Source organism: Mangifera indica, chromosome 4, assembly GCF_011075055.1.
Source record: "Mangifera indica cultivar Alphonso chromosome 4, CATAS_Mindica_2.1, whole genome shotgun sequence".
NCBI classification, from domain to species: domain Eukaryota; kingdom Viridiplantae; phylum Streptophyta; class Magnoliopsida; order Sapindales; family Anacardiaceae; genus Mangifera; species Mangifera indica.
In genome coordinates, this window is record NC_058140.1 from 12120707 (window position 1) to 12142305 (window position 21599).

General features: G+C 33.7%; 3 protein-coding genes and 1 pseudogene across 3 annotated transcripts; all 4 read right to left on the minus strand.

The window, feature by feature from the left end:
- Positions 1 to 2039: 2039 nt before the first annotated feature.
- LOC123213563 lies at positions 2040 to 4895 on the minus strand (annotated as a pseudogene).
- Positions 4896 to 5490: 595 nt separating this feature from the next.
- On the minus strand, positions 5491 to 8292 carry LOC123213562 (B3 domain-containing transcription factor VRN1-like). The gene is made up of 3 exons (XM_044633021.1): positions 6929 to 8292; positions 5854 to 6393; positions 5491 to 5766 (listed from the first exon to the last, which is right to left on the minus strand). Exons 1-3 carry the CDS (start codon positions 7037 to 7039, stop codon positions 5503 to 5505), a joined length of 915 nt encoding a protein of 304 aa, XP_044488956.1. The 5' UTR covers positions 7040 to 8292; the 3' UTR covers positions 5491 to 5502.
- A 1877-nt stretch (positions 8293 to 10169) lies between these two features.
- LOC123213161 (B3 domain-containing transcription factor VRN1-like) lies at positions 10170 to 13206 on the minus strand. Its single transcript, XM_044632539.1, has 5 exons — positions 12902 to 13206; positions 11270 to 11732; positions 11103 to 11177; positions 10821 to 11020; positions 10170 to 10730 (listed from the first exon to the last, which is right to left on the minus strand). Exons 1-5 carry the CDS (start codon positions 12959 to 12961, stop codon positions 10455 to 10457), a joined length of 1074 nt encoding a protein of 357 aa, XP_044488474.1. The 5' UTR covers positions 12962 to 13206; the 3' UTR covers positions 10170 to 10454.
- A 5260-nt stretch (positions 13207 to 18466) lies between these two features.
- On the minus strand, positions 18467 to 19904 carry LOC123214074 (flavanone 3-dioxygenase 2-like). The gene is made up of 3 exons (XM_044633781.1): positions 19399 to 19904; positions 19006 to 19333; positions 18467 to 18917 (listed from the first exon to the last, which is right to left on the minus strand). Exons 1-3 carry the CDS (start codon positions 19857 to 19859, stop codon positions 18618 to 18620), a joined length of 1089 nt encoding a protein of 362 aa, XP_044489716.1. The 5' UTR covers positions 19860 to 19904; the 3' UTR covers positions 18467 to 18617.
- Positions 19905 to 21599: the final 1695 nt, after the last annotated feature.

Sequence of the window (21599 nt, forward strand, 5' to 3'; positions counted from 1 at the left end):
ACCCAAGCTATTAACTCACAACATTTTAATCATTTTAACTCCATGGCAGCATGAAATTGGAGTGATTAACATTTTTTTATCTACAGTTTCTTTTGAAAACACTTTACACCCTTTGAATACAAAAAACCACATTTTTACCCCAAAATTTAATTTTGTTAACGAAAAATTATGGACAAGAGAGAAAAAAATATAAATTTACATTCATATAATATCCAAAAAATAAAAAATAAAATATTATTCAGGCAACATAAATTTCTAACATATCTTTCTCAGCGTCGCCACACCTCCTAAGGATAGTAATTTAGGTCTGATTTTAGGGGTTCCGACTATCTCTGGTCCTAACGGAGAAATGATTCTCAAATAGAAATGAGAAAAGGGACGAGGACAGGATTGAGAAAATCCTCGCAATCAGAAACGAGTCGGGGATGGGGATACATGTGTCCCCTCCCCACCGCTTCCCCGCCCTTATCCCCGTCATTTTATATTAATATATTTATTTAAAATAATAATATATTTTTATAGTTTTAAATTATTTATATTTTCAAATTTATTTAAGTATTTATTGTGTATATTAAAGTAGTTAATATATTAATTTATGATATTTGAAATAGTAAGTTAATTTTAATTTTACTTAATTTTGTTATTTAATATATTTATATTATATTTAGAAGATATAAAAAAAAAAATTTCTTTTTACGGGTATGGAAAAGGAATTTTTGTCTACGGAGACAAAGAGGGGATGGGGAGGAAATTTTTCTTTGTGAGGAGAAAATAGTGAATCATTTTCATCCTTGTGATGGGGACGATGATTGATATTCCCTACGGGGACGAGGACGAGCACGAGGGTTGAGATCCCCTCCCCATCTCTCCCCATTGCCATCCCTAACACCTCCCCTCTCACTTTTGACAGTGTCATCATTGTCACCTCTCCTCTCTCACCTTCTCCACCACTTCTCATCTCTCGCCTCCGCCGTTGTCGCCACCTCTCATTTCCTTACTCACCTCTCCACATTCTCATCGGAGTAACACATGTAGAAACCCAGATATTGTTTGCACCACCCTCAACCTCCTTAGCCTCCCTCTCATTTTGAATCTCCTCCACAATGTAATTATTCTGACCACTTGAATATTCACAATAAAACTATCATAAAAACATTTTTCTATGTTGTTATCAATCATCAACTCTATGGAGCAGCCAACTAGGCATAACAGGCAGTTGGAGAGCATCATGAATTTTTCTTTGCCGCAATATTAATTTGGAGCAAGATATTCCAAGCTACTGATAATGGCAAGGGCATTGTTATATGACTTGAATACCTGGTGAAAAAGATCAGCCGGTACAAGACTTGCACTACACCCATGTTGGATAAATTGAACACGTTAAGATCCTCCCTCATCTTGTATTGATTTATCACACAAGCTAAGGGAGGGAGAGTAGTGACAAAGATCAAAAAGGGTGGAGGTGGTTTCAACAATGTGACAAAGTGCGTGGGTCAAAGTAAGAGAGAGTGGCGTCGAGGAGCTTGTTGTCAACAGAAACAGTGGCAATGGCGGCAAATCCAACCCAATTCCGGAAATGCTTTTTGCTGAGTTTGTAGTAACCAAAGATTTCAGAGACTAAGATTTTATCGAGGTAAACACTAGGGTTGACACAAAGGGAGACATAATCTCCAAGGTTGTCAGCAACACGACCGAGAAATTCAAAGCTAGGGCCAAGATTGGTGTTGGGTCAAAAGTCTTGACGAAGAAGAAGGAGAGAGAAAATAAGAATAGGAGAGAAAGAAAACAGGGGTAGTATGGTAATTTTATAATAAATAAAGTAACCGTGGATAATTTAGTAATTTTAATTGTCTAGAGCTACAATAGGGCATTTTTTGTTAACAACATTAGATTTTGGATTGAAAAGTGTGACTTATGTATCCAGGGGATGAAATGTTACTTTAAGTCAAACATTGGGTGGGACAATTTAATCACTCTATATAATCGAGACAAGTCAAACAATTACTTTTATGTTCATGGCTAATCCAGACAAGGGAACATTGGCAAACAGTGAAATGGATTCTCAGATATACGAAGATAAGTCTACTATAAGTTATGTATTTACAGTTGCAAATGGTTAAATCATTTGAAGGTCAACCATGCAAGTTTATGGAAACATTAGGACGGATCAGAACATGAAACTTGTAAAGAGAACATCCATTTTCGAAAGGGTTCAATTAAGAGAAACTTATTAAGGCAGTCGATTCACATATCCTGTCCTTTCCATGATTCGAAAAGCAGTTACTTTCAGCACAAAATCCTTCACCCTAAGCACCTCAAAGACACAAACATCTCCTTCCCCTAAATTATTTTCCAAGGTAAATTCATACCAGCCTTGACTGAACTTAGCTCTGCCTCCTTTATATAGACATCGAACAGGCCACTGCTTCCCATCGGGCATCTGTAACTTGATGAATCCTGAAATTCCGTTTAGATGTTTCTCAGCAAAGCAGGATGGAAGATACTGCACAAGCAAAGGAAGTAAACACATTTTAAGAATATTCTGATATTAAATTGGAAAGACACTATAGCATGTGAAAATTAATAGCTGACCATAATACACCCCCTGTATAAGTAAGATGGTCGCAGGACGACCCTGCAGAAAGGATTGGTTGGCTCAAAAGATTTGGCAGCATTGATCACCTTTTCTCTGTCCTCAGCTGTCGCCATTCTCTTTCTTGCTGAAGCACTTTCATAAAATGTAAAGCGCATTCGTCCTTCATGTTCAACTTGAAGTAATAAATCCTGATTATCTGCACTTTGAGGGTTCCAATGAGAAAGAAAGAAATTTGCAGAGATAAAAGAAAGAATTGAGCTGTCGCCATTCTCTTTCTTGCTGAAGCACTTTCATAAAATGTAAAGCGCATTCGTCCTTCATGTTCAACTTGAACTAATAAATCCTGATTATCTGCACTTTGAGGGTTCCAATGAGAAAGAAAGAAATTTGCAGAGATAAAAGAAAGAATTGAGGAGAAATCAGGAATCATCAGGATAATCAAGATAATCAGGAAATATAAATAACTGACTGGCTTAATATTTTCTCTCACCCTTGTATTTGGAAACTCCCGTTTTGTGTTCATCCTCCCCATAGTGTTTAGATTTCTCAAATTCAGTCCTACCAGTCTTGTCCATGTCTTTATCTACTAGACATGGCGCAAAATACTCAATACTTTTACTCTGTTGCCCTTTGCAGTGCAGAGATCTTCTTGAATAGTACTTTGCAGTTAAGTTCAATTCGGGTTCCTTCGATTCACTCATCACCTCCATCTCTTCCATTTTATGCCTCTTTATTTGATCCACTTCAATTTGTTTTTCCTGATTCACCCTGGAAACAGAGGACATTTCCTGATATGGTGGTCTACTTGTACATCCACGAAAAACTTTGCATCCTAAAGGAGTTAAAAACGGATTTAGAGTTGCGGAGTCCTGGGTTGCCACTTCATCTTGGTGTATTGAATTCTTTTTCTCATTGCTTGCATCTTTACCATTACATGCATAGTTAACCTCACAGGCAGACATATCAAATATACGAACACTAAAATCTGAATTCTTTCTATATTTGAAAACCAAGAAGTATCCAGCACAGATTGAATGATATTCCATAAAATCCTGCAAGCCCTCACGTAGCCAAATCTTTTGCCCATCTTTTATCAAACCCACTTTCCAGGCACGACCATTAGGCACTGTGAGTGTAGCAACTGTAGAAAGTTCATCTCCAAATTTTCTCACAAACATTTCCGGAATCTTCTGCATTTATGCAAATAATTTTGGATGATATATATACTAGGAAACATCTGTAAGACAATCTAATACATGTTTCCAATGACACTGCAGTCACAAATTTAGCGAGCGTAGATCAATTTTACAAAGACAAGAAGATTGGTATAAGAAAGTTTGGTCATTAAACAAAGGAAAGTAAACCATTTAGCTAGATTTCCTCATTAAACTTAACAAGCTCATGCAATTTATCACATTTAAGATTTACAGAGAGCAAGTGACCCACATGGTTAAGATTGAAGTAATTCTCCTTTCCCACGATTGTTTCACAAAACTTAATATGGAATTGACAAACACAGAGATGAGTCTAGCAAGTAATATCAAGCATGAAACTGAAAATTTTGCTTACGATAATGCATTAATTTATTAATGGCATCTGAAAAACCTTTCAAGTACTAAGTCACAGAAATTTGATCAGACGCTCAAATGAAGCCTTAGACATATTGAACAACATTCTCTGGAATGACATAAATAAACAGAATCCGCAATATCATAGCATATGAACATAAAAAATTAATGCCTATATTACATGAATACTGAACGTTCTCAGTACCCAAAACATTAACCAGAAAATCATCAAAATAAATAAACTTGGAGCTTTCATGTAGAGGATGTTACATGTAGAATAGAACAATGGAATGCTTTAATCAATACCAGCTTTACATTTTTAAAGGCATAAAAAGACGTTATTTGCTTATTTTTCTCTTTCAAAGCTAGGTAGCTCTTCTCATGCAAAATCAATGCTGCATTACTTATATGTTATGTTGGCTAGCCAAGAAACTTCAAGAAATGAAAATGCATGTATGCGTTTATGTAGCTTAAAAAAGGGAAAAAAAGTCTTTTTTTCTTGTTTTAACTAAACATCTCAGCAGAGCAAGGAATAGAAGTTAGGACTTACCAGTTTCTTGTCTTCAAGGGAGGAGGCGAGGATAACCTTGAAGAAACGTGAAGGTGTCACCGCCATATTACATGCAAAGACATTTGGCTTTCATTTAGGCCTGAGCTATTTATATAGTTAATTGGCAATAACAGATGACTGCTATTACAGGCTTTAGGCTTTCTGCTTCTCAGACTCTATCTCTGCTGCCGTGATGCCCTTATTTTCACATTAATCAAGAAAACACGCTGACAGTTATAATTTCAATGCTGTATCAGATTGGACTTTAATGCCATCCTGGAAGTTGAAAAGTTTAACATTAAATCATTGTAGACAATATTGAAGCTAAAATGAAGACCCCAAATATCTATAAATCCAACTATATATATTTTTTTTCAAATATGGAATTTTGGGTTAAGAATATGGTCGTTCAAAACTGCAACGTAATTCCAAACCAAACTCATTTATGGAGTTATATAACATATATTTGAAATGGGAAGACTCAGTTCTACTTCCAACACCGCTTCACTGCCCAATTTTTTGAAACCAGGCATAACTCTTAGTTTTTGGTTATTGGGTCTGTTAGTTTTTTTACAAATGTCATAAATTGAAATCAATGAACTTCTCAATGCTGTTGTTTATTAAGCCCTAGTAAAAAAAGAAATAGAAGCTATTCTACATCTGAAATATCCTATAAACTTACAATTGTATTTATGTATTGAAGCCTTTTACAAAAATCATATTAATAGCAAAAACTGAAAATAAGAAAAGCAACAGATAACTCAAGCTATCAACTCACAACATTTTAATCATGTTAACTCCATAGCTGCATTAAATACTGAAACTTTTAAAGTAAGGTGGTTTTTCTTTCTGATCATAGGCTCAAAGATGCAGATATCTCCTCCCTTCAAGCCACAGTCTTTTAGAAATCCAGTCCATCCTTTGGTTAAACGAAAACCTCCAGTATTGAGCTTCTGGATTTGGACAAGCCACTCTTTTTCATCAGAAATTTGAAATATGATATGTCTGGCTTTGCTACTTATGTACTTGTTAGCAAATTTGATCGGCAGATGCTGCACAAAGAAAAAGGAATTGAATTCAAGAAGACAAGCAAAGGCTGTATGAGAGGATTCACAACTACTTTCTATTTAAAAGCTTACAATCTGTTCGCGTAGACAATGCTGTTGAAAAATAAACATGACCGAAGGCTTTCTTGGCTTGAAAAATCTGGCGATATCAATTGCTCTCTTTCTTTGTTTTATCGAAGGAAGTCTATGTTTATCAGCAATGTAGATTCCCATTTCTTCAAGTGAAGAGAAAAAGTCATACATTTCTTCCATTTTAAATTTATTTTTTGGTGGCCCAACCTTTGAGTTCTTCACATTGCTTTGTGGCTTAATTTTAATTTCAGCCTGCTCATCATTTACAGCTTCTTGAGCATTATATGGATACTGAATCTCGCAAGCAGTCTTATCAAAGATAAGGACCTGGAAAGTTGAATTCTTTGCATATTTGAAAACCAAGAAGTATCCAATACTGATTGAATAATATTGAACAAAGTCGTGCCAACTCTCCTGAAACCAAATATTTTCCCCATCAATTGTCAACCCCACTTGCCAAACATGACCATTAGGAACACCGAGCTTTGCAACTGCAGAAAGTTCATCTCTAAACCTATTGACAAAGCTTTCAGGAATCCTCTGCAGAAATACACAGATGTTAGATGATATATATAAAAATTAAGAGAAAATTAATCAAACATGTACTTCCATGACAAGACAAACCCCTGTACCAATGATATGATTTTGCAATAAAAAAGATATGACCAAACCAATGTAACATAAATCAGATTTGGGAAATATATGTCAGTAAATACTACAAAAAATATGAAGCTTAATGACGATGAAATTAAAAGAGGTTGGCTGTGAAGCAAAAGCAAGCATTGCAAACCCAGCTAGATTTCATAACTACTCTTAAACCCACATGCTGAACTCCAACCCAACTGAATTTAAAATGCAGCAAGACCAAAATTTCTTAACGATTTAAGCGACTCTGAAATCTTACAAGTAGAAGAGAGACAGAAACTCTTTGCCTCTATCTACAACACAGTTTTCTAAAATAAAAACAATATAATATGGATAAACGGATACGAGCATATTTATATGAAAACTAATCAGCAGAAAAAAGTAATCCATGGGGAGGAAAGAATAATGAAACTAAGTTTCTGTGAATTACCAGCTTCTTCTCTGCCAGGGTAGTGGGAAGGATAACCTTGAAAAAGTGTAATGGTGGCTCCACCAAAGAATTTGGTGTTATTGGACGTACTTTTCTTCCTGTACAAGGCATTGCTCGGTTAGTTGAAAATTATGGCGACTCTTTAATATGCAACGACTGGGAGAACTAGGGTTTTCCAACTGTGATTATCTATTTTCATCATCCCTTATACGATCTTTAACTCCAATTCCTTACACAATCTTGAATTCCTAATGGATATAAATAATATTTATTAATAAATATCTTTTATATCTTTAAATAGGGAGTAACTAATTCTAATTTATCTAAATAAATTAGTTCTATTAAAAAATAGTATAGACTTTGGTTTCCTACAAAATCGGAGTGATCAACATTTTCCCAACTAAGATTTCTTCCGAAACACTCTTCACCCTTTGAATATATAAATCATATTTTTACAGCCCAAATTTAATTTTGTTAATGGAAAATTGAAGGCAAGAGGGAAAAATATCAATACTTTCATATAATATCCAATATATATATATATATATATATATACACAAAATGATATAGACGAAGGCGACATATCTTTCCAATATATTTTTCTCATCATCACCACCTCCCTTCTCATCTTTGACACCGCCATTGCCACCACCTCAATACTCTCACCTTCTGCACCACTTCTCATCTGTTGCCTTCGCCACCGTCGTCACCTCTTATTTCCTCAGTCACCTCTTCTCTCACCTTCCCATCTAAGTAACACACACAGAAACCAAACTACAGTATGCACCACCACAACCCTCATAGCCTCCCTCTAATTTTTGAATCTCCTTACCATCGCGTCTGACACCACCTTGCCCATTAGTTGTAAAAACCAATTCCCCAATCCAAATATCACTGTAATCATTTTGATCACTTGAAAATTCAAACAACTATCATAAAACTATTTTGCTATGTCATTATCAATCAACTCTATGGAGGAGCCAACTGGCCAAAATAGACAAGAGGAGAGCATCATGAATTTTACTTTGTGGCAATACTAATTTGGAGCAAGATATTTCGAGGTAAGGACAGTGGCAAGGGCATTGTTACATGACTTGAATAATTGGTGAAAAATATCAACTACTAAAAGACTTGCACTACAACCCATGTTGGATAAACTGAACACCTTAAGATAATCACTCATCTCGTATTGATTCATCACTCGGGATAAGGGAGAGAGAGCAGTGACAAGATCAAAATGAGTGAAGGTGGCTTCAATGATGTGGCAAAGGGGTGGGTTAAAGTAAGAGAGAGTGGCATCAAAAAGCTTGTTGTCAAGAGAAATGGTGGTGATGGCGACAAAACTAACCCAATTCTAGAGACGATATTTAGCAGGAGACTCATTTCCAGTTCGGGTTCCTGAAATTTTTGTTACATAATGAAATAAATTATAAACTCATACATATTGAGTTTAATTTTGTTGAAATTTTACATAGACATAGATTTATTATGGTTTAAGTTTGATTAATATAAAAATCAGGTAAATCTATAGTCCAAAATTAGCTTTTCATGGGCACTAAGTTAAAGGTCCATTACACTAAGTATGATTAGTTAATTTGGGTTATAAAGTATGATCATTATTGGGCTTTTATTGGAAGACTTATTAAACTTATTATAAATAAAGTTAGATTCTTTCTCAAAACACAAAACGGAAAGAGTTAATGAATGAGTAAAAAGAAGAATAACAAAATTATTAATATTTAATATAAATGCTAATTTAACAATATATATATTAGTTGTTTAAATATTTATCACTTAAATCTTAAAAAAAAATTAAGCCTCTAAATAATTTTAAAATTTGTTACTGACACCCTTAAACTTCAAAATTTTTTGATCAATGACAAGGAAACAATCAAATCGACCATAGTAATAGGGAATCTTTGTCGGCAAAGATGAAGAAGATGTTGTAACCGTGAGAACAACGAGCAAGGCACACACAATCACTAATAACAACAAATCTAATCAACTTTTTAATTTAAAAAAATTGAGAAAAAACATTATTGCTATTGACAATGAGAAAGATCTGATTAATAAAATACCAATATAACTTTAGAAAATTGATTTAGGCGAGATTAGGAAGAGATGACCAGTGACAAGGAGGAGCATGATGCGAAGGGAAGAAAAAGGTGAGAAAAAGGAGAAAATAAAAATATTAAAAGAGAAAAGGAAAAACAGAAAAACAAGGGAAAAAGAATAATAAGACAAATGAATACAAAAAGAATAATGAGGAAAAAGAGAAAATAAAATCTATGTCCTTTCTATCTTTTTACTTAACAGAATTTATTACTTTTAACTTAACTGAATTCATCACTGGAAGTAGAAAAAGGATGAAAACATATAGTAATTGTTATTTCATCAAACCTTGGGTATACCTATTCAGCCATACTATGCCGGAAACATCCGGGTTCGGTTGCTTGGGCAGTAAATACTATATACTCCATGATAGTTTGAGAGTTCCAGGGCTCCATTATGATTTCTTTTTGATGGCCAATAGTAAAAATCAATAAAAATATGCTTTTGAAAACTGGGAAATATTTAGGAATCAGTTTTAAATGAAATGCCTGCTTATCATTTTAAAGATTTAAAAAAATGGAATTTTTCTACATAATGTTTTCTTCTATATGTGGATAAAAAAATTCATCGTAATCCTGAAAACCATGTTTTTCCTTATTTTATAATTACACAAATTAATTTTCGAGTAATGTTATGTGTATCCACTTTTGATATACAATTTATATATATAGATAATGTATCATTATGTAATTAGGTGTATTTTTTTTTTAATTTAAAATCACCTAATCACATGATGTCAAAATTGTGTGCTAAAAGTAAATACGCATAGTTTTATCAATCATAATCCGATCTCCATTCACTGTTTATGATAATTAGTAACTGTCTATTTTACTTCCAACTATCTTGCAGATAACTGAGGTTTCAATCATTCTGGCACACAATTAAACTGGCATGTGCCCTGAAAACCTCAGCAGATCTGGTATGGCTATTTTTCCACTGGAAGTTTATTAATATCTTTCAAACTTCAATCCTCCGAAGGTACACGTTCAACAAACAAAATTGACATCAAACTTGATCAACAGACACAGCTTTTAGATTCAAGCAAACTCTAAAGTAACATCATTGTAGAAAGCATGCAGGAAAATGATGCCTTCATGAAACTAGCTAGACCGCAGCGACAAACAGAAACTTCAAACTTAACAGGATAAGAATTATATTGGGATTGAGATCCTTTGTTCAGTTCAGATGAATGTCAACTTGATTGGACAGTCTATATACAACACATATCCAGCCACAAAAGCTTTGTATAGAAACCCCGAAAAACTAGCAAAAGCTCCAGTCAGTTGTGCACACAAGTTTATGGACACATTATGACAGATCAGAAACATTCACTTGAAAAAGATGGGTTACGTGACAGGCTTATAAACAAGCAAAAAAAGAAATCCATTATCATATGGGTTCAACTAAGAGAAACTTACTGGGTCAGTCGATTCACATATCCTGTAATTTCCATGATGCGAAATACAGTTACTTTCAGCACAAATTCCCTCACCCTAAGCACCTCAAAGACACAAACATCTCCTTCCCCCAAATTATTCTCCAGGGTAAATTCATACCAGCCTTGACTGAACTTTGCTCTGCCTCCTTTATATAGACATCGAACAGGCCATTGCTTCCCATCAGACATCTGTAACTTAATGAATCCTGAAATCCCATTTAGATGTTTCTCGGCAAAGCAGGATGGAAGATACTGCAGAAGCAAGAAAGTAAGCACATTTTTAAGAATATTATGGTATGAAATTGGAAAGACATATACAGCACGTGAAATTTATTAGCTGACCATAATACACCCCCTATATAAGTAAGATGGTCGCAGGACGACCCTGCAGAAAGGATTGGTTGGCTCAAAAGATTTGGCAGCATTGATCGCCTTTTCTCTTTCCTCAGCTGTCGCCGTTCTCTTTCTTGCTGAAGCACTTTCATAAAATCTAAAGCGCATTTCTCCTTCATGTTCAGCTTGAACTGATGAATCCTGACTATCTGCACTTTGAGGGTTCCAATGAGAAATTTGATCATTATGACACAACACTATTACAGAACAATCTATGTTCAAACGTCTTACAGGGATCGATCTTCCGCTTTTTTCGCCCAGCTTTTTTAAGCCTTTCTAGTTCTCCATCTGGGGAATACAATGTCACTGCATTTAAATAAATTTCTTAAGATCAACAGCATTAGACTGAATACTTAAATCCCTTGTAAATTAATTTTCAGCTTATGAAATTTCAGAACCTTTTGATTGATGTAAGTTTACTTCACCAGCATAATTTATGTCGTTCTTGTATTTGGAACTAGCAAGCAAATTCTGAGGTGCTGGAGAATTGAAAGTTTCATTCAGTGTTGAATGATCTACAAATTCTGAGTCATCATCTTCCATTTCTTCAAATATACGATAGTGTTTGCTATGATAAGTCACTTCGGCTCTACTGTAAGGATTTGAATGATAATTAATCTCAGAAGGCGGCAAATTATATATGTGAACATTGAAGGATGAATGTCCTTCATATCTGAAGACCAAAAAGTACCCAATACATATAGAGTAACGTTCCATAAATTCTCGCCAGCCGTCATTAAACCAAATTTTGTTGTCAACTCTTTTTAATCCTACACGCGAAACATTACCATTAGGAACAATAAGTGTAGCAGCTACGGAAAGCTCATCTTTGAACTTCTTGACAAAGTTTTCTGGAATCCTCTGCAGGAAAGCAGATTAAGTTAGACTGCATTTATGTCAAAGTATCAAAATCAGAGCATGACAAACCCCCTAATATAAAATTTAAGATGAAGCTTCATATATTGCATCAATGGGATATTTTGACGCAATATATGTCCAGCCAGTCACTTAATTGTCAGAAATCCATATCTCCTACGTGTTTGCCAAGTTTTATCTTGGAGACTACTTTTAGACTACTCTCTTGGTAGAATTACCCGAGTTAGTGACCCCAAGAGGATTTAAACAGTAACTCATGGTTGAAACTAATTTATTTGAAAAAAAAAAAAATTCTATAGTAAAACAAAAGGATGCCCAAATTCAGATCTATGGACCATATTTTGTGCAAATATAAATAATAAGATTTTTAGGGGAAAATATGTCAAGATAGATTTTCTCTTATATACAAAGGGGATAAGAAAAAAACAAAGAAAGACCATAGAGATTCATCACTACACAGTTAGCTTTAATTCGCTTTCCACATTTTCTGAAAAGAATCCCAGTGCAGACAAGGATCAAGGTAACTAAGAACTCAACATCCAAAAGATCTTTAAAATTCTATTCTTCCTCATTTCCTAGTTTCCCCACTAACCAAACCGATTTCTCACTTCCTATCAAACTCATATAGTCCTCTTAAAACTATAAAATAAAAAAATAAGATACCCTCTTCTCCTTTACCCACTTTATCAGCCAGCCAAACCAATTCCTAGCAAAAGCAGGTTATCAAATTGTTCAATTAACTCTCTTCATTTCCTCCATGCCCAGTCTAGTCTTTAGGTTCTTAAAACCATGCAATCAACTAACCCCCTAACACCACTATCTACACAAACTTAGTTTAATTACTCTTTGAACCACAAAAACAATTCTGGATTATTCTAGAATCCCATAAACGCTTTCTTTACTCAATCTCACCGAGTAATCAAAGTTTCAATTTTTACTTGATCAATTTCTTATTTGCATTAGGGGTTTTCAACTTTACCTCATCAACACGCATATCAAGCTCCAAAGTGAAATCAACCAAACAAAACATCAACATACCCAGAAACAGAAAACCCATAAAAGAACAAAATTCATAGGCCGTTCGATATTCTCTAGCCAAATTTTCTCAAAATAACGAAGATAAAACGAGCAAACAAACAAGCAACATGGTTTACCAGCTTCCTTTCTCTAAAGGTGGAGGAGAGAATAAGCTTGTGAAAAGAAGGGCGTGGCATTTGTGAAAACAGTCAGAAGAGGATATAGTATTTATATGTATCTGAGCTTTCAGTTCTAATTCTTCTCTTCTTCTTCGGTCTCTCTATGTTGTCTTCTTCTTCTCCTTCACTGCTTCTAGTCAAACTCTGTGCTTTCAAACCTTATAAGGCACAACTTGACCTAAAGGTAATGCTAAACCAGTTCAGCGCACTCGTCCAACTCACGCCCGGAACTCTAGGTCTACTCGCCTGGCAACTCTGGTGCCCCACTCCCACTCTTTTAAACCCCAGCAATCAGTGCTTTGAATTGATTGGCCTTTCTGCAATTAAAATTTTATTTATTTTTTTGGAATTATTTATTTTTCTATTTTATTTCTTCATAATTAATTAATCTCTAATTTCCCTTTTTTTATTTATTTCAACCTAAGAAAATAATAATAATCAAAAGAATTATGACTCACATGCCATTATTTTTTATTTTTTAAAAACGGAAATTTTAGTTTTAAATTCATGTTTACAATGTGAAATTGAAGGATTTTGGATAAAAAAACAAATTAAATTAATTTTTATTTTTGTTTTTTTCTTAAATTTTTAAATAAATAATTGAAATGTGCCTTTTTCTAATTTCTTAAAGAAGATACTTAAAGAGAGAATTTTTTAGTTGAGTCAAAGAAGACTAGAATAAGACCACTAAACATCAATTCTCAATCACAGATTCCCATTATTCCAATTATTCTGTAACCTTTTTTTGACACGTGTCTAATTGGGGTGACTGGGAGACCTTATTAATAAATAATAATTATTATTACACTCAGAGATTATTTTTAATCTAAATTTTAAATCAATGCCTGAAATATATTTGTAATAATTTAAAATTTAAAATATTTATATATTTTTAAATTTTTATTAAAATTACTCTAATTCTAATAATAATATTAAAAAATATATAATTTTATCTTATTTATTCTTTAGATTTTGAAAATTAATATTTTACTTTAAGTTTTAACTTCGAAAAATGATTTTTTGTTCTCTAAATCCTAAGTTTTTTTTTCATCTCTCTTGCCAGTGGTAACAACCAATTTTTCAACTTAAACTCAGCTATCGAAAACTTCATCTCAAACTTGGGGACTATAAACATAATACTTCGAAGGACGATACTCATCGTCCTTATAAAAGTTTTAACTTGATTTCAAAAGAGGGACGTCATTCGCTAAAAGAAATAGTAGAATTTTAGGATATCAAATCTTACGGGGGGAAAAGTAAATATTTTAAACTATAATCCTGACAAAAATTATTGATTTTTCTAGCTAAAAGAGAAAATGATATATAATTTTAATTATTTTAATATTATTAATAAAATAACAAATTTATATTTAATTCTAACAAAAAAAATTCTTATATAGATATATAGTAATAAACTAAATTTTGAATAAATATTTAAATTTTTTAATTATCACGAATATATAACTGTCTTTTTATTAGAATTTGGGTGAATCTTTTGTCCTAATTATTATAATGTTTATTTCATAATTTATGATAAATGAGGACATTTCCATTTCCTCTTATTATTGCACTTTTATTCAATAATTTTTTTTTTTTTTTACGTTTTCATTTTCATAATAATTACCCTAAGACCAGCCACCCATATATGGGTGGGAAGTGGTTGACGAGATTTGTTGAGAAGTGTACTAAAATAATATTTAAATAATAAAATATTTTTATATTTATTCCCTAATATTATTAATATAATAAATAATAAATTTTGAAAATCAAAAGGAAGAATATAATTTTATCTCTCTAGTTTGTGTTAAAATCAATAATTTGATATTTTTGATAAATTATATCAGAGCAATTACATGTGCACATATCTTTGATACCTAACTGATGTATATAAATGATATATTATTATATGATTAAGTGTTACTTTATTTTTAATTGAAAATCACTAAATTATATGATAACACATTATCTGTGTATCTAAATTATATAATATATATATATATATAGTTTTATTGATTATATTATACCCATTGTACATATTGATTATGATAAAACTATACGTATATAATTTTTTGTATATAATTTAGATACACAGACAATATATTATCATCTGATTAGATGATTTTGAATTAAAGATAAAATAATACCTAATTATACGATAACATATTATTTATATATTCAAATTATATAAAAAAAATGTATATATAATATTACCCGACTAATTATATTATTAGTTTCATATCATTATTACATTGTTTAGAAAATGTGTTCAATTTTTTTTTTTTTTTTGGGGTCAAAGTGTCTAGAAAGCACTGAACATTTATTCAACAAAAAATCATGCATTAAAAAAATAATGATAATTTGAAAAGAAAGAAGGAGAATGATGATCAAATGAAGAAGAAAAAATCAGGATGATCTTGAAGATGGCTGCAAGGCCTATTGTCTTGAAGAATCATGTTATAATTCATATTCATCTTTAAATTATGCAGTGGACCTTGTCATATCTTAAACTTGTTCAAACCCTAATATTGCTTGTTTTAGAATGGGTTTATCAGATGCCATGGTATGAAAACTTAACCCTTCACTCCCAAATTTAGAATATTAATAGGGATAATTAACTTAAATATCAAATCCATTAGGTAGGGTTGGATTCAAGCTGAGCCAGCTCGAGCTCGGCTCGGTCAAACCCGAAATGAGCCGGCCTTAGCCAAGCTCGAGCTACTTATCAGATTTTCTAATTAAAATTTTTGATACAAAATGACATCGTTTTGATTAATATATATTAAAATGACGTCATTTTGATAACGAAAAATGAGCTGACCTCAAGCTCGGCTTGATCAAGCCCGAAATGAGTTGGCCTTAGCCGAGCTCAAGCTCAAACTCAAGCCAACTCTATGTGAACCAAGCCGAGCTCGAGCTCGGCTCAGCTCGGCTTGAATCCAGTCCTACCATTAGGGGGTGTATATGATATCGACCAACTCTTTAGGGTTTATATAGATATAATCAAAATCCAAATTTAAATACCTAAATACATTCACCCCTTTATATATTAAACCCTAATGCTTAATATAAACCAATATCACAACCAATCCCTAAAAAATTCTTATTTTCATGCTTTCACTTAAATTTTAACTTTTGTTGTTGATTTTCCCAGACTTTCGGTGTTGCCTCCACCTAGTGGTGTCAATGGGCTGGGTTGGGCCCGAGGCCCAAACAGTAATGGGCCTTCGAACTGGGCTAGCCTATTTTTATATAAAGGCCCAAGGCCCAGGCCATATAATAATGTGCCTTAATTGGGCCGGGCCAACCTATTTAATCAATTTTTCAAAAAAAATTAATTAAAATTTTTAAACACAAATTATTTTTCAATTATTAAAACTGAGAATAGTATCTAGATTATTTTATTTATAATCTCTCACTTGTGGCAGAGGAATATCATAATTACATGATGAAAAATATTATAAATTGATAACATAGTATAAATAAATTAATTTACATATTGTATAAATTACAAAACATAAATGAAATATATCTACTATATAACATTTATCTATTCATCTTCTATATCTAAATCTCTAAATTCTTCAAAGATAAAGAATTATTATTTGCGAATTCAGATATTTTATAATATTTTGTAATGATAAAATAAAAATAAAAATGAAATTATAAATATAAAAAATTATTATTTACAAATTTAGATATTTTTTGAAAGAGAGTTAATGAGAGAAAATGAGATTGAAAATATAATGAAATAATTGAGATTGAGAAATTAAAAAATTTGTAAATGAAAATGAAAATGAAAATAAAGGAAAATAGAAGGATTTATATAAAAAAATAAATTAAAAAATTAAAAAAAATAATAAGCAGAGGCCAATGGCTTCTGCCACAAAAGGCAAAAACAGATTGTGCCTTTGCCTTGGCAGAAGCTTGCTTCAGCCACAAGGCAGATTGCTTCTCCAAGGCTAAAGTCAAAAAAAAAATATTTTTTTATTTTTTATATACAGTACTGGGCCAATCCATGGGCTTAATATTAAAACCCTAAACTCGGCTCGATAGGTCCATGGGTCTAGCCCGATACGTTACAGTGTCAGATGGGGTCTTCTCATATCGGATTTTTTTTTCGTGCTTCAGGCCGAGCCTCCATTTAGCCCAACCCAATTGACGTGCCTACCTCCACCCTTCTTAAGTACAATTGTGTCATTAACACTAGCAGCCCAATAAAATGATATGAAGGGGAGATTTGGCTTGGTTGTGGCGTTTGGGGTTGGAAGGAAAAAGAAAGATGAAGAGAACAAATTGAGAGGAAAGAAGAAAAAAGAAAAGGAATTTTCCCTAATGTTACATTTACAGAGTTATATTTTGGATGAGAAATGATTATTTATATATTCAATAGATAAAAAAATATTTTTAAGTCAAACTTGAATTAGAAAATATTAATGACTCTTGAGAGATGTTTGATTTTGAGTAATTATTGATTTCTATTAGTTAGCATTACTTAATTTGGTTCGTTAGATAATAAAAAAATATGATAATTTTTTATTATAGAATTGATATGATAAGTAATAGAAGTGATAATTTGTAAATATAATTACTACATTTACCTTATATATTAAAAAATAATCGAAATAATATTAATTTTATTATAATTTTACTATTATTTATTATATTTTAGAACAAAAATACCCTCGTAACCTCAAAAATCCATTATGACTGTTTTACCCTTACTTAAATAATTATTAAGACAAAATACCCTTTAAGTCTAAATTAAAATTACCATTCACTGTACCCACCACCACACTACCGCAACCATCACCCTTCCACCACCCACAACAAAAAAATCGCATAGATCAAAGAAATAAATTGAGGATGCAATCTTTCACAAAATCTTTTTAGTCTAATTGATCGATGCGGTCGACTTCACAACTAATTTGCAATTTGTTAACTTTGAATTAACTAAAGTTGAAATCCTTAGTGAAGATGAGATCTAAACAAAATGAGAATACTGAAATGACTTTTTTATTAATTTTGACGAGATGAGAAGATGTTCATTGATGTCATTAGACTCTTCTATTTAGTCTTATTTTTGATTTACTACAATTTCCCTGTTAACATATCTCCTTTTGGCCCTTTATCTTTGACTTACTTAGTATATCATTTATCTTTACACCTTTGATGTGATTTAAAATATTTGAGAGCACGAAAATAAAATAATATATTTTATTTATGTCAACGAAAAATAAAAATTATTTATAAATATCGATTTTAGCAAAGGCAGAACTAATTTATACCTTAATAATTTATGTTAATTATGATATTTTGTTATCGATAATAAAATATTACACCACCCATACCCACCCTTATGTTTAACCTGCTAAACCTCAATCTGGAGAGAAAAATGCATCATTGCATTAAACTCACAGGGTGAAAAGGAATTTACTCTTCCTATTACTGTGAGCAGTCGGGGCATCACATCTTGGATTTGGCCTCTATTGAAGATGGGCTATTTCATGATTCAGCTTGAAAAAATTCAGAAAGACAAATCTCCATCAAATTCCATTATTCTCATTTACAGGACATTATTAGAGCACTAGGCTGAAACGCACACCACATTTGCAAAGCCTCATTTCTGCTATGCTTACAGCTTGCTATCAATCACAGAAAGCAACTTGATTAATGTTTACTTCTTGATTTTGAGAGCTCCCTCTAGCTTGTTTGATAGGTCTTCTATCTTGAAATGAGAGATCTGAATGTTCTCCACATCAAGCTTCCTGAAATTACTCAGCTTTCTCTGTGCGAAAAACCTTCCCCACTTGTATGCTCTATATTTAGCAGGATTTTGCTCATTTATCACCTCATCCAAGGGCTTCACAATGGTGTAATGTGCAGGCATTAAGAAGTACGCAATCGAAAATCTTTCCCTCTCTGAGTTCACCATCACCCTGTGCTCCACGCTCTCATAAGCTTCATTGCTCCACACCTGCACAACCATATCAATTGTCAGATTAAACAAATCAACAGAGCAGTTTTACATTTGATCTTTGTTGAGTTGATTTTGAAGTTGCAACCTGAACCATGTCACCAACGTTTATGGTATAAGAATCCGGGGTGGGCTTGACACGAACCCACTTGCCGTCCGATTTTCTCTTCACTTCAAGTCCTCCAACATCATCTTGAGCGAGTACAGTTAAGGCCCCGCTGTCCTTGTGTCGACCGACGCCAAGTGTGAGGTGAGGGGCTGGGCAAGGCGGGTAGTGATTGAGTCTAATGTAGGTGGTCTGTTCTTTGAAGAAGCCCTGGAATATGTTTCCAGGCAACGCCAGACTCAAAGCAATCAATTCCAACAGTTTGAAAGCCAGTTTCTCCATCTCTTTGGCATATTCTTCTAATGCCTCCCTGGCAAAACAATATCATTAGATTTCATAAAAGAATAGAATTACAATCTTGCAAATAAGTTTTACCTTAATTCAGGGGGATTCTGAGGCCACTGATTATGCCACTCAGTTATTTCTTCATCATCGGGGTCAGGTGAAGCTGGGATGAAGGTTGGATCGTATACAGTAAAATCAAACACTTCTTTCCAATCTCTAACGTTTTTAGTATGCTCAGTATCATAGTAACCCAACACCTTCTTCTCATCTCTCCGAACTTTCCTCTTCTCCTCCAACAGCAGGGCGAAAAATTTCCTGGCTACATCTTCTATTCTCTGGCGCTTTTCCAGGGGCACTCCATGGTTGATCACCTGGAAGAACCCCCATTTCTTGCATGCATCACCTATCTGCGAAACCAGGGCTCCATCAATGGTGCCTTCAGAAGAGTTTAAAGCTGAGAGATCAATCAAAGGTATGCCTTGGGCTTCAACGACGGAAAGTTTAGGCCTGTGTTCAGGCGCCTGAATGAAAGCTGGATCTACTTTCCCCATGGCGATTGATTAGATTAGTTGCTTGTGACTTGTGATAGTGATAAATGATTCTTACTATTTATGGTGGGAGAACAAGAATGAATGTAGACGGGTTATTCGGAAAAGTGATAGTGGCCAAGTAATATCTTGAAAATTAAGGAGGATGCTCTTATCGTTTAGCCTGATTACAAATAAACAAGTGAAATTTGTTGTCTTCACGTAACAATCGGCCGAGCTTCTGTTCACTATTGAAGATCAAATGATTGAGTGACGTATGTGCTTGCATGATTGCAGCAGTAAACAAAGAATAATCAGTTGTTTAATTTGGCACGAAAATTTTAGTAAGATTCATCATCGTCGGATTCCAAGCTCTGCAGCAATTGGTCTCTGGCCAAATCAGAGTCCGAACTGACAAAATTTTCTTGGCAAAATTACTTCAAATCACGCAAGTCCAAGCACTTGCGTCACAATTAACCAAAACAATTTTGCTACGCATTTCATCACCTGCAGTGCCACATTTACCCTCTGATGCTGCTTGTGTCAAAGCTCACATACCCAACTCTTCTACATTATAGAAGACTACATAATCTCAATTTCGAATCAATATCATTTTTCAAAAGATAAAGTGATAAACCTCTTGTCTTATTGATTGTTAACTATATACACCATGGAGGGAGAAATAGATCGGGCTTTTATCCAGGCCCCGGAGCACAGGCCTAAACTTTCAGTAACTGAAGCCCAAGGCATTCCTTTAATTGATCTCTCAGTTTTAAACTCACATGATGGTCACAGAAACATTGATGGCCTTGTTTTGGAGATACGCAATGCATGCAAAAACTGGGGTTTCTTCCAGGTAATCAACCATGGAGTGCCCCTGGAGAAGCGCCAAAAGATTGAGAATGCATCAAGGAAATTTTTTGCTCAACCATTGGAGAAGAAGAGGTAGGTGAGGAGAGATGAAGCAACTGCCTTGGGTTATTATGATGCTGATCACACCAAGAACGTTAGAGATTGGAAAGAGTTGTTTGATTTTGCCATGCAGAATCCAATGTTAGTCTCAGCTTCCTTTGATCCTGATGACAAGGAAGTCATCGAGTAATTTAATTGGTTGCCTGAGTACCCTCCTGAATTTAGTTAATATTTTTCGAACTCTAAAAGGATTTTGTATATGTTGTTTGCATTTGTTATATTTGATGAACTTTCCGAACCAGAGAGGCCTGTGACGAATATGCAAGAGACATGGTGAAACTAGGTTACAAATTGATGGAACTTATTGCCCTGAGCCTTGGCTTGCCAGCAAACAGTTTCAGTAAATTTTACCGAGATCAAACCAGCCTCATTAGATAACACAAGGACTCCGGTGCCCTGACCATCCTCGCTCAGGATGATGTTGGAGGACTCGAAGTGAAATACAAATCTAATGGAGAATGGATTCGTGTGAAGCCCACGCCGGATGCTTATATCATCAATGTTTGTGACATTCTCAGGTATAAATGCGTTTTTGCAAGATCAGGATAAAGAATCAGTAGTATTCAAAATATGGTGATTAATGGAAAGGTTTGAACATGCAGGCTTGAAGCAATGAAACTTATGAGAGTTGGAGCACAGAGTGGTGGTTAACACCGAGAAGGAGAGGTTTTCTGTTGCATTCTTCTTCAATGAGGCACATTACACCATGGTGAAATCCCTGGATGAGCTGATAAACGAGAGAAATCCGGCCAAGTATCGGTCATCCAACTGGGGAAAGTTTATAGCTACCAG